This window comes from Stenella coeruleoalba, assembly GCF_951394435.1.
Source record: "Stenella coeruleoalba genome assembly, chromosome: 4".
NCBI lineage: Eukaryota > Metazoa > Chordata > Mammalia > Artiodactyla > Delphinidae > Stenella > Stenella coeruleoalba.
The window spans coordinates 110,352,486-110,366,672 of record NC_137149.1 but is presented as its reverse complement, the minus strand read 5'-3'; the positions used below and the strand labels follow the sequence as shown (position 1 = coordinate 110,366,672).

At 40.3% G+C, this 14,187-nt stretch overlaps 1 protein-coding gene across 1 annotated transcript in view; it reads right to left on the bottom strand.

Annotated features, from left to right (window-relative positions):
* GPAT3 (glycerol-3-phosphate acyltransferase 3) overlaps nt 1–14,096 on the bottom strand; it is a 53,479-nt gene extending 39,383 nt beyond the window's left edge. Inside the window, exons 1-2 of the mRNA XM_079920655.1 lie at nt 13,818–14,096; nt 6,177–6,243 (exon numbers count right to left, since the gene is read on the bottom strand). Coding sequence (XP_079776781.1) covers nt 6,177–6,243; nt 13,818–13,958 — 208 coding nt within the window. The 5' untranslated portion in view covers nt 13,959–14,096. The remainder of the gene's footprint in view (nt 1–6,176; nt 6,244–13,817) is intronic.
* Between the last annotated feature and the right edge of the window lie 91 nt (nt 14,097–14,187).

The following is a 14,187-nucleotide window of genomic DNA, read 5'->3' as shown; positions in this document are numbered from 1 at the left end:
ATTATGCCAGTTAGAGTGGCATAATAGATTAATGCATTATTCACTCAGAGAGGTGGTTCCCAAAGGAATGGTCCCAAAGGAGGGAGGGGGGGTGGGAAAGAGGAGGGTTTTGCCCCCAGGGGACAGTTGGCAATATCTGGAGACACTGTTGGTTGTCACATTAGGGGTGTGCTACTGTCATCTAGTGAGTAGAGACCCAGGACACTGCTAAGCATCTTACAACACATAGGACCTCTCCCTGTGACAAAGAATTATTCTGCCCAAAATGTCAGTAGTACTGAGGTTGTGAAACCCAGCTCTAGGAGGTAATATATTTCAGTTAACAACGCCTTTGTTCCACAGGTTTAAGTTTCTATTCCAGGCACTAGGCATGCTGACTAGAGATGTATTTTGGAGCATGTAAGCATCAATCACACCCCTGAGACAGGTACCTATTTTCTATTCATATGAAACTAGTTCCATTTATCAGACTACAGACTCTAGCTGAAGGCTTAATGATATTTTATTTGGTTGGTTTTCTTAATGTTTATGTTTAAAATACAAGTTTAACCAAAAAATATGAGTTCAACAAAGAAAAAATTCCATTGTCATATCTGCTTCAGATATTTTTGAAGAAAAAAATTATAGGTACAGTTAAAGCCCACCTCCCCATCTATTCTCCTCCCTCCTAGCAGATATATCATTTCCACATGTATTTTATACTTATCTACATACATCTACATAAATATATAGTTATCTGTTTAAGGTACTAAATTTTAAATGAATGTTATTATACTATACATTTCTTCTCTCTCAATGTTTGTCCATTTTGTTTTCTTCATGTAAATCCAGTTAGTTCTTTTTGATCACTGTACAGTACAAATAAAGCAGCTTACATAATTTTCCTCCTAAGGAGTGACTGGGTCGTCTCCACATTGCCACTTTTTGTATGCACCTGTAACACGTCTCCTAACACACACATGCTGAGAGTTTGGGTAGGTCTGGTATCTTAGGAGAAGTGGAATTGTGGGGTTACAGTGCTACGAATCGCCAAATTGCTCTCCAAAGTGTCCCTGAACTAAGTTTTCATTATATTGCACTTAGAAATGCAGATGACTGATCTTACGGTTTTAAAACAAGCAAACAAAAAAGAATCAAACCTTTGCCTTCTGCAGAACTATATTAACATATGAGGATTAAAATACATGGTATGCTAGTGAATTTTTTCAGAAACACCTTCTATCAAGTAATTTTGTTCCAAGAAGAGAAACTGTACTCCATATGTCCAATAAAGGCAGTGTCAATAAATAAATAAGCAAACGTATTTGTGGACCATGACTGAATGTCAAATCAAACAATCAGTTATCAAACCATTTTGAAACTGTTACAGAAATTTATATATGGACTATGTATTAGATGATATTAAGAAAATATTAAGCTTGTAAAAGGGATAAAAGCATTGTGGTTCTTTTTTAAAGTCCTTTTTTAAAAAATGTATAAAAAGATGAAATCTTATATCTGCACTGAATACTTTAGCAAAAACTGAGGAGTGATAGATGAATCAAGTGTGGCAAAATCTTGACAAAAGTTGGCTATATGGGTTATCACACTAAGTGAAATAAGTCAGAAAAAGACAATTATATGACATCACTTATATGTGGAATCTAAAAAAATAGCACAAATGAACTTATTTACAAAACAGAAACAGACTCACAGACATAGAAAACAAACTTATGGTTTACCAAAGGGGAAGCCAGCGAGTGGTGGGAGAATAAGTTAGGAGTATGGGATTAACAAATACACACTACTATATACAAAATAGATAAACAACAAGGACCTATTGTATAACACAGGGAACTATATTCAGTATTCTGTAATAACCTACAGTGGAAAAGAATCAAAGTAAAAACGGATAGAGATATACACATATATACATGTATAACCAAATCACTTTGCTATACACCTGAAATTAACACAATACTGTAAATCAACTGTACTTCAATTAAACAAACAAAAAACAAAAACAAGTTGGCTATATGGGTCTCATTATACTATTTTTCTACTTTTGCTTATGTTTGAAAATTGTCATCATCATCATCGTCACCATCAGGCAGATAGACTAATAAAAGCAGGTAGACATTTGGCTGTGATAAAGAAAATCTCAACCTATAACACTTCCATATCCCATAACTGGATTATTTTTCTCTCTGCAAGTAGTCAGACACGTTCTAGGATTTTATGAGCAAGATAACCCCATTAAATGCATTAAAGTCCATATCCTTGAGGACAGCAGACACTGATTTATATTCAGAGAACTTACACCAAGACAATAGTACGAAATCAACTTAGCTGATTTAAACAGACTATCAAAAGCGGCCCGCCCAAGACAAAATGAGTATAGAACATGACACTCCTCAAATTTCTGTTACAACGTATTATCCCACATTTTCTGTGAAGTTCACAGATCTGCTTAATATTGATGCAACTAATATTGTATTGGCATCAACATGGCTAGTCAGTTCTCACAAAAGAATCCCAAATGTAGGGCTTCCCTGGTGGCGCAGTGGTTGAGAGTCCGCCTGCCGATGCAGGGGACACGGGTTTGTGCCCCGGTCCGGGAGGATCCCACATGCCGCGGAGTGGCTGGGCCCGTGAGCCATGGCCACTGAGCCTGCGCGTCCGGAGCCTGTGCTCCGCAACTGGAGAGGCCACAACAGTGAGAGGCCCACGTACCGCAAAAAAAAAAAAAAAAAAAAAAGAATCCCAACTGTAGAAGTAGAGAGAAACGTTAGGCAGCCTAAATTCTCTCTGGACACGTACAACATCAAAGGCTTCACCGTAGCATTTTGTCCTTTGTGTGTGTTTGAGGGGAGGAAGAGGTGGAGGGGGCTGAGGGCAAGAGATACTGGGCAGAAGAGAAACTTAGCCCAGGGGCTTAATTAACGGTGGGCCAGGTGATCCCAAATCCTTGCTGGGACAGGGCAACGTGGAGGACCTGAGGAAGCAAGTGCATTTCCCACTGCCAACAATGCGGAGTCCGGCCAGCAACACAACCCAGGGAAAAACACCGGAAGGACTGAGCCACGGCCTCTACTTATCTATATTGTTTAGGACTCACTCCCCGGGCAAGGGCACCTTCAGGCCTTAACTCCTGCCTGTCGACATATAGTCGCTAATCACTGTGATGTCCTAGCATCGCAATGCAATTACAGTGGCATTAATCCTGAGTCATGAAAATGACATAATTAATTACATTCATTTCAATCACAATTAAAATTACTGACTCATTCAAGTCTGACAGCATAAGTTCTGGAAATCAGGTACCCAAAGAGCGAGACTGGTGGCTTCTTAGAGTCAAACGGTCCCTTGAACTAGTTACAGCAGAGTAAAATGAAAGTTGCTAAAATCTCCATCAGACCACAAGCCAGGGTCTGAGAAGATGCATTTGTTCTATGGCTAGAGTGGTAAAAGTACAGCTGATGCAAAGCAAAAGACCCAATACCCTTTTCTCTTCTTGTTTTACCACACAGTTCTCAGGGAACAAAAACTAGGGTAGAGGGTAACTCTGTATTCTCCACTGAAGTTGAATGCTTACCTATAACACAGTTACTTGAAGGGAGGAGAAAATTTATATTCACCACTGTATTAACAATGAGAAAAAGTCCTTAAACCCAGAAGAGGAAAGTACAATGATAGAGCTTCTTAAAGAGCTTTTATTCATGATCATATCTGAAGCTCAATGAGCTGGACAGTGTTTTAACAGAAGACATGGTAGAGTACAGCCAAGGACAGCGAAGAAGTATTTAAGCACAAAGATAATAATTCCCGAGGTTCAGCTTTCAGTTGGCTTATTCAATAAAAGCACAGAAGAAGTACAACACAAGAGGGGTTTAACTGGAGAGGGAGACTTGAAAACTGTTTCCAGAAATGTGCTTCACCAAGTAGAAGAGCAGCAAAAGGAATTTTCTGGTGCAGAAAATAAACATAACTCTTGTCCCTCTTTACCTCATCTCTCCCTCTCAATTCCCTAAACCTATCATCAGCACTGTATCATTCGACATCTCAAAATTGCACCCACACCCCTGGGACCCATGGTCTGCCAGTGACCCTTGCCTAAACTTTGGCCGGCTCAACATTGACTTGTGCTCGGTTGGCTGCGGTACAGAGACACGATGCTCTGAGGGCAGGCGACTGCACCAGCCAGGCACACAGGTGCTCAGTGTTTCATCACCCTCTGCCTCTGTCTAGGACTGTGATACTACCTCTCGGCTGACTCTAAACACCAGAATGTACAGGTGTTTAGAGTCAGCTGAGACTGACTCTCAACAGGGCACACACCCTGCCACAGGGCGACTCAAGCAGGATGTAAGTCAGGATGGGAGTAGAGGTGCATACCATGTACAGTTGAGGTATTAATACAGATGAAAGCAGCACATAGCAGAGCCTAAATGAGATCTCACCTCACCCTTTGCTTATGCCACTATTTTAGCATTTATCACAGTGGCCTATCAGATGCCTGTCTCCCCACAGGAGCCATGTCTTAATCATCTTGGGATCCCCTGTCAACCTCACAGGTAGCAAATGCTCAGTAACTACAATAGTCAATTCCCAACTGCACAGGCTAAAAGGGAGAGCAGCCACTCTGAATGAAATATGATAAATTCTGTAGGCATTAGCCACACTCTAAACCATTATTATATATATTTTCTCCTCCTACTCACTTCCACTCTTTCCTGGAGGTACCAAGAAAAAGGCAAAGACCAAAAACAGAAAAGACAGATGCATGATTAAAAAAAAAAAAATCCAACAAGTGGAAATATTCACTCTCATTAGGCTGAAAAACCTAAAACAACGCTACAAACACCCTCAGCTAGTGGTTTTTTAATCCTCTTAACCTACCAAATTGAAACACTTTGTGCCCTTTTAAATTCATGGCCCAAGACATGCGCCACCACCACCCCAACCTGTAGGGTCCCATAGAATTTCACCCAAGAACAATGACAGCCCAAAATCTCACCAAGTACAACAAAAAATCAGCAATAAAGTTTGTTCTCTCCTTAAATCACAAGGGCACACATTTAAAAAGAACCCAGAAAAAAAATTTAGTAGATCTGCTACACCTGAGAGAAAGTATCTCTCAGGTCAATAAGAAGAGGACCAAGTAGAGCCAGAAATATCCAATCTTGGTTAACATGTTATTGGTGCTAACCCTTTGGTGTTTAAGTGGACACCATGAAGCTCTACTAGTTGCTTTAATCATTTGAACATAACAATCTAATTACACAAAAATGCACAGATGTTTTCACTCAGATTCTTTATTTCCTAAATGCACTATAGCATATAATTTCTACAATTCCTCTTAGACAAGCCTTCAGAAGATAAATTCCTTCTAGTGAAATGTTTGACATTTTGACCATCTTTAACCCTAAATCAGATGGGCACAAAATTGTTTCTATATTATTTTTGAAAAACACATAAAGCCTTAATCTTTTAATTAAATCAAGGGTTTATTTCTCCTTAATTTCACAGCCAGCACTTCCACAGAATTCTACTCCCCTTTGAACCCAGTGTCTTAAAAATTCTTAAAATTCTTAACCCAAGTGAAAGGGTTTATTGGGACAAAGGCAAAGCACACATATAGAAGCAGGGACTGCTTAGCTCGGCTGACTTGTCAACTCACTTCTAACAAAAATTAAGTGAGTTTCTTTACTACAGGACTTTTCTGAGCCTTTGTTACTATACATTATTAGTCTCCAAAAGGAATGTGTAGCATGTGGTGATTCCCAAGCTTATTTCACAAGGGAGTTATTTTTTTCTTTCATGCATTACTAATTAGTTTTTAGCAGGAAAGAATATTTTGAGGAACATACTTTGAGAACCACAAGTTATAAGGTGCTAATGAAACCTCAAACATAGGTTTAACTTAACACCAGGTAGTCCGATTAGCCTTTTTTTTCTTAAGACCATTAACTACCATGGGCAACCACCTTTAAATACATACCTTTAGAAATACCCTATAAGAACATGTAGATGAACCAGCACATATTACATCTTTACAGTAAAAACTCATCCAAAAGTCAGAAGGCGGCTATTTTGCATAAAGGTCAGAATTATGAACAATCCAAGGCCCATAAAATGTACTACTCTATGCATATTTGAAGGATACTTTAACCATTAAAATGAAAAGGAAGACTTACCAACAGAAGCTGAGCTTTTAAGAACTGATTCCTTTGAGACTCCTTTTTCAATTCGTAACGTGGCCCACTGTTCAAAAACAACAAATATTAATGTAAACTGTGCCACAGACACAATGCAAGATATTTAAACCATGCTTATATAGACATGAAATTAATCATTAAGCCCTGGTGTTATGTGAATTGAAGAGATACCCCACTGAATCTCTGATATAATAGTATTCCAAATCCCAGGTATACTCTTATATTAGTTACTGGTAATGCCCAAATAAAAGGAGGAAAAGATCATGTTTACCCTATTAAAAAACCCTCACACACACCTGGTACCCCAATAAATTACTCCTTGGAAAAGTCAGAAAGCATGAAGGGCAAGAGCATAGACTATGGCATCAAGTCTATCTGGGTTTAAAATTACTTAATCCCTCTCAGCCTCAGTTTCCTCATCTGTAAAATGAGGATAATAGTTCCTATTCCATAGGGTTGCTATGAAGATTAAATGAGATTAACACATGTAAAGACATAAACACAGGGCACAAAGAATATTATTTTCATAAGAAATTAGGCATTCAAGGATGAGACACACTCAAAGATGCCTAATTGCCTGTATCAGACAAAAGCTTTCAAAAGGAGCAGTGTGAGACTGGGAAAGCTGGAAAGGAATCCATGAAATCACTAACTAAAAAGACATCTGCCAGGAGACTGGATTGACATATACACACTACTATATATAAAATAGATAACTAATAAGGACCTACGTATAGGACAGGGAACTCTACTCAACACTCTGTAATGGCCTATGTGGGAAAAGAATCTAAACAAGAGTGGATATATATATATTACTGATTCACTTTGCTATACAGCAGAAACTAACACAATATTGTAAATCAATGATACTCCAATAAAAGTTTTAAAGACAAACAAAAAGTTAAAAAGACATGTGGGGGCTTCCCTGGTGGCACAGTTGAGAATCCGCCTACCAATGCAGGGGACACGGGTTCAAGCCCTGGTCTAGGAAGATCCCACATGCCGTGGAGCAACTAAGCCCGAGCGCCACAACTACTGAGCCTGTGCTCTAGAGCCCACAAGCCACAACTACTGAGCCCACGTCCTGCAACTACTGAAGCCCGCACGCCTAGAGGCTGTATTCCGCAACAAGAGAAGCCACCGCAATGAGAGGCCTGCACACCACAACAAAGAGTAACCCCCACTCGCCTCAACTAGAAAAACCCGCGCACAGCAATAAAGACCCAACGCAGCCAAAAATAAATAAATAAATAACTTAATTTTTAAAATCTATATATATATTATGTAGATGACTACAATTCTAGAAGCTAACAATGTCTAAATTGACCTTATTTGGGGAGGTGGGAGAAGAGCAAAACAAGAGGTAAAAGGCACTATAATTATAATTACGACTTAGGCACTCTTGAAGGGGCAAAAAGACAGAATTTATTAAATATGTCAAGGCAAAAACCCAGTTGTTGCTGGGTTTGAAGGGCTCAAGCAGAGAGGTAAACATTTTTTTCTCAAATAAATAAGAAAATAAGTAGTAGAGAATAAATAACCTAAAACATGTACACGAAGGTCAAGGAGCAAAGCATGATCTGACTACATCAGGACCCCTGCACAACATCCCAAAGAGCAAAGTAGGAACATGCCATGGGTGCTTAGAAAACAGCCTATGAATAGAGGCTTAATCTTCCCAGCTTCAAGTGGCAAGTCACAAATGATAATAGGCTCAGAGTCTTAATCTGGTTGCGTCCTTTTCTCTTCCTTGCTGATCTAGGCAGGAATTCTCAAACTCCAGACTTTACCTCCCATCTCTTCTCAATAGAGGTAAAGGTTTATTTCCACAGTTTTTCACTTTAAAGCCCTGTTACCTATTATCAGTTGTAAGGAGACCTAAGACATGATTAAGATAAAACTTTGTCAACAATCAATCATCCTTATCCTGGAGCTCACTTTTTTCATTGTGGGCATGTGATTTTATATTTTATATAAATGGTAATTACCTTAGACTAGAACAATTAGTCCATGCTTATAAGATGGAAAACATTAGTATTCTTTGGCTATTATGGGTTGAATTGTGTCCCACACAAAGCACCCCAAAAATTCATGTGTTGAAGCCCTAACGCCCAGTGCCTCAAAATGTGACTATATTTGGAAACTGGGCCTTTAAAGAGGTGACTCAGTTGAAATGAGGCCCTTAGGGTGAGGCCCTAATCCGGTATGACTGGTGTCCTTATAACAAGAGGAAAAGAACCAGGGTCATGTACAGAGAAGACAGACCATGTGAGGTCACAGCAAGACAGCACCATCTAAATCTAAGGAGAGAGCCCTCAGAAGAAACCAAAGCTGCTGACACCCTAATTTTGGACTTCTATCCTCCAACACTGTGAGAAAATAAATTTCCATGGTTTAAGCCACCCAGTCTATGGGACTTTGTTATGGCAGCAAACTAATATGGGGGCATTCCTCCAATAACATGATGTGCTCCAAAGAACTCCCTGTGCCATCATCAGAAGTTTCAGAAGACAGACCCTCTCCTGAAATGCTAACTCTGAGGTCTATCCTCCAAAATGTAGTTACAATGTTCAAGATTAGCAAGTTTTAAGGTTGGAGGAGAAGTCACTTAATGCCAAAAGGAATTTGTGCTGGAAAACGGTTTTCTTCTTTGGGCTAACTCTCCAGTGAAAATGACCAAGTGCCTATGCTCTGCAGCTGGACAGACAGAAGTACACGTGAACTGCAGTTCTGCCACTTCCTTGCTGTAATCATCTCAGACAAGACTTTAACCTCCTGGGGTCTAAGTTTCATCATCTCTGAACAATACCAGGGTTGTTGTAAAGATTAAAGGAGATAATCTATCCAACGACCATCACACAATCGGCCACAAGGTAGAAAAACATTGGCTTTCTCCTCCCTCCCTACATCTATATAGGTGCCAAAATGATCAGTTTGTTTTCCAGACCATCAGTGCATCTCCCAATAAATAGATATTTCTCTTTCACCACGCCAGCTTCTCTAGCTGATCAGGTAAGCCCAAATACAGAGGAAGAATATCTCTTTAGAGGTTCTAAATCTCTTGAGGTATCTCAGGACACATCTACCTCAAGGCACCAGGAAAGACGCAGCTCTGTCTGCAAAGGGCCCTGAAGATAGCAGCTTCGAACAATCCTGGCTACCACTCCCCATCTCACTACGCCTACCAAGAAGGATGACAACTTTCAATCCGGTTTTCACCCCCACTTAATTTCAAAATCCTCTTGGAAGAAAATAAGTAGCTGTCCACAATTCACCAAAATAAAGGGTTAAGTATAATTTTTAAAGCTTAGGCCAAAAGCTTGCAAAAACGAGACACTGTCACCTAGACAATTCAACTTTCAGTTTTCACACTAAAAAGACATTTAAGAATTCACTAAATAGAGGGAAAGGAAAAATGTATAAAATTATATAAAAATTCAAAATATTAGGCTTACTCAAATAATAGCTGGCCATCATCTGTAGCAAAACAAAAGTCTCTCAGCAGAGTCTGTCATTTTAGCAGAGTAGAACTCAGATTCAGATTAAAATCCTGATTCTACCACTGACAGCTGTATGCCACTGTCCAGACAAATCACCTCTCTGAACCTCCATTCTCCAGTCTATCAATGGGAATAATAACAGACCCTAACCCAGAGAGCTGCTGTAGAATTAAGTTATCTGAAAAGCATATTGCTTTGGTAGCTTTTATTATTACTTTCTGTCATAAAGAGTCATGGCCTTCTAGCAGATTTATTATATTTCCAACACCAGGGATAATACCTGAGTGTTATAATAAGAGGTGTTTATCATCTGAAAATTATTGACCTGCCTTTTTAAAATGACGGAAAACTAATTGGTGGATGGAGGAAATGGTAAGGGAAAGAATAATAACTAAAATAAAAGGCAGGAGTAGGCTATTCTGAGTATGTATGTGTGCTGACCCATCAAAGATCTGAAGGTAGGTTAAACCTTAGCCACACAGGAGCAAAAAAACCCCCCAAAAAATACAACCAAAGAGTGTTCCAATTCAAACTCCACTAAGATTTGAGCACCTACTATGTATCAAGTGCTTTTATTCACCTTTCTTCATTTAATCTGCACAATAACTCTGTGAGGCATATTCCTGTACACACATGTAGAAACTAAGGTGGAGATGTTGGGTGATTTGCCCAAGGTTACAATGCCAGAAATTTGGAGTAAGTTGTTCATGCATCCAACTTATTCCTCAAAAGTTGAGGGAAAAATCAGTCCATTAACATTTATCTTCTCTGTCTATTGTTTGTATTATCTGGTTAGATTAGATAATTTACATATCATTCCCCTGCCTTCTTCTTCTCCATCAATCCTATATTCTCTTCCCATTCTTTATTTCCCTCTATGAACCTTAGGCCAATGAATAGCAATCCTTAGGTCAATCAATAGGAAGCATCATTAACCTTGCAGGGCTGAGAACAGCATATTTCAACCTTTAATCCATGCTCCTGTTTGACAAACATAAAAAATTCACACACACTCTCCCAGAGATTCAGATATATACATCCCACCATGCAGATGGACTACCCTCTACAAATCCTCTCAGCCAAAAGTTTTACTTTTCATGTTTGTATTCCTAAAACAATTTTCCCTAATATACTGCTACCATATTGGCATATATACTCCTAAGAAATTGTTATATACCCCTTGAAAATCACTGGTTTAGAGAATCACTACACTTACTCTAGGCTAAGAATTCAAGCCTTACCCTCAAGCAGCTTGCCATATCAGGGACCTATGAACACATCTAGAGATATTCAGCAATGCAGAAGGCAGCATTCAGTAGGTACTCAATAAATAATTATTACCTGAACTGATGAGCTAAGAAAGGGCCCCAAGAAGAGCATATAGCTGGCTGAGTTACTTGACAATTAGCAGTTACCACAGTCAGCTATTCTGAAGGTACCCCACACACATTGCAACTTCCAGAATTTGAGTTTATGATCACAAAAAATCTAACCATTGTCAAGAAAACTTATCAAAGTAAACACATCATGTACCAAACTAAATGACCTTTTAAAATGGTGTGTAAATTGTGACCAAGGAAACCTGTGAAATAGCTAATTCCAATCAAAGAGCCCAAAGAATATTCTTGGGACTGGAATGCAAAAGAAAGAAAGAAGCAAATCAGTTGAGAACATACTAAAGAATAATGAGTAGCAGAAAGGCGGGGCCTTGAATGGACTCTACAAAAAGGCAGGGTATGTTTCCAGATCTAAAGATGTTCTAATATTAAACAACCAGCACACTTTTTAAGAGAATTATCCCCATAGTTGGCAAAAAAAAAGCAATCCACTGTACCAACCTCTGCCTAACAAAAATGTCTCTGAAACATCTAACGCTGTTCTGGTTAGAGGATGGAAAACCCTGGGTTGCCATCTCCCTCTTCTGTGCCTAAAGCAGATATCGCTATGGAATGATAGCTCTTTCCTGAGGGGCCCAGCTGCTTCCAAACACAGGCACTCCAGGCAGCTACCACCAAGTCAGAGTTGGCTCACAAAATGAATCCCCATTCTAATTCCATATATGCCAAGCATCTCTCTGACCTAATAACTTTGGTCTGAGCTAAGAAGATGGTTCCTTATGCTGCCATCTACCTGGTTTCCAAGCTAGGTGGTGTATCTCCCACTATAATTAGAAAACTAGCATTCTTGAGAGTTTGATTAACAAGGAGTGCACCTCTAAGTCTCTTCAAGTCTAGATGGACAAAAATTAAAACTTGAGGCCCTGCCACACTGAAGCCAGACCCTGGACTGGAGACATCCCTTCAAAGTATAATAGTTATTTGCCAGGCTAACAGCAACTAGCAGGCCTCTCTCCCTGACATCTCTTTAGCTGTATCCTGACTTACTCAAGCAAGCATATAGGAGTCAGCAGCTGGCAGACAGGTGTGCAACTTACTTTACTCTATCCTCACTTGGGGTATCAATTCCAAAAGACATTGCTACATGGGAGAACAGTTCAATCATTTCAGTTCTGAGAAAGAGTGAACACCAGCTGAAGAGGATCAACTGCTACGGGGAGAGTATTCTGAAGATCTAACAGTAAGAGGTAGCTAAGAAATTCACAGTAGAGTGTGACCAAGTTCAGAGTGTGACATCAACAAGATAAGTTCAAGACTGTGAAATATCTCCCAAGTAGAAACAACAGAACTTTTAAAACATGAGGGCTGAGGATGAAGAATCAAATATAACTTCAAAGACTAGACAGAAAAATAGCCACAAAGAGAAGTACAACAAAAATGTGGGGTAAAACAGGAGATAAGCAGCCAGAATAGATTTGCAGGAGATTAGCTGGTGGGAGATCTGCTGGTAATCTCCAGGTAAGAGATAAAAGATTAGAGATGTATATCTGGGAGCCACCCTCCTGCCTGAGGGAGAAGAGCAAATAAAGCCACGCCTGGGGGCAGACATAGAATAAGGGCAGAAAACTGCAAACCGTATTAGAAGGTACTTTAGTAGCTACAGAAACAAGGATGCTAGAATCTAAGTAATAATATTATTACTTTATTATTACTTTAATAATAAGAATAATATTATTCTTTTAATAGTAGCAAACACATACAGATACCATTCTAGGATGCTTGACATATTTTAACTCACTTAAACAACCCTATGGAAATAGTTGTTATTGTTACTCCTATTTTATAGATGAGGCAAATGAAGCACAAGAAGTAGGTGACTTCCCTATGGTCATATACTGAGAAGCAGAGCTGGGATTTTGGTACCAAATCAAAGCAAATCTGCATCCAAAGTCTGCACTATTAACCAATAGCTGCAGGCCCTCTCCTCAGTTAAGACTCCTGTCTCCACCACTTAATTCAAGCAAACCACTGAACTTGTCAGAGTCTCAGTTTCCCTACCTGTAAAAGGGGGAATAACACTTGCTCTCCCTACCTTCCAAGGCTTTGGGGAGCATCTGATGAGAGGATCAACAGGGAACCCTCTGTGATTTAATAAAGCCCTGTATTAAGGGTAAGCTGTAGTTGTTCCCCATCAGGCCCACTTAGAGTTGAGGTCAAGGAATGTAGATTTTCAATGACATTTCAAGTGCCATTGGTTAGATTAAATTTCCATGACTCTGTTAAAATATAATCAGACTTCTTTCTACCATCCAGCAATTGGTGTCTTATATTGAGCATACACTAGAACATGATGCCTTTCTGGACAGGATGCCTTAGTCCACGAAAGGACCTCTGAAACCTGGGGCTGTAAAAACTAAGGACACTGAGGTGACAGCTGCCCCGCAGAAAGGATATAAAGAAATTCGGTGATAGAAAAGGTGGTTGCATTGATATTCTTATCAGTAAAAATCATAATAACAACAGCAGAGGGTGGAGGTAATTCTGCCTCCAACCGCAGCAACAACAGGGTGGTCCAGTGGTTTTAGTCCGAATCCCTCCAGCTCTGCGGGAGAGGAGGGATGCAGCCGCGAATAAACTAAAACGCACACCCCTCCAGACCACTGACTTTACTTACTGGTCCCCTCGCGTCTACTCGTCTTTCAGCTCTACCTTCGTTTCGCATCGCCCCAGGATCTCCCTAAAGCCCTCGGAGGAGGGGCCGCGGCATGCCCCCATGCGCTCACCTCTAAAGTTTTCACCAGGATCTTCATGTAGAGCTCGGAGATGCCCAAAGACAACCCAAAGGCCGAAGGCAGGAGTATGAAGCCGAGCACCAGAGTAAGCCAGGTGTAAACGATCTTCCCGGCCAGCTCCGCGCTATCCATGGCTCGGCGCACCCAGAAGGGGTCCACGGAGGAGGTCCGAGCGCGACAGCTTTCCCTGTCCCCAGTTAGTCGGTTGGCAGCTCCGGGAGCAGAGGTGCGGGGCCCGGCTCCCCGGAGTCAGCGCCGCCGCCGCCTGCCTCTCACCTCTGCAGGGAAAACAAGAGAGGACGGGAAAAACTTTCAGGAGGACAGCAATTTCCTTCCTCTAAGGGCTCCACCTCGCCGCGGC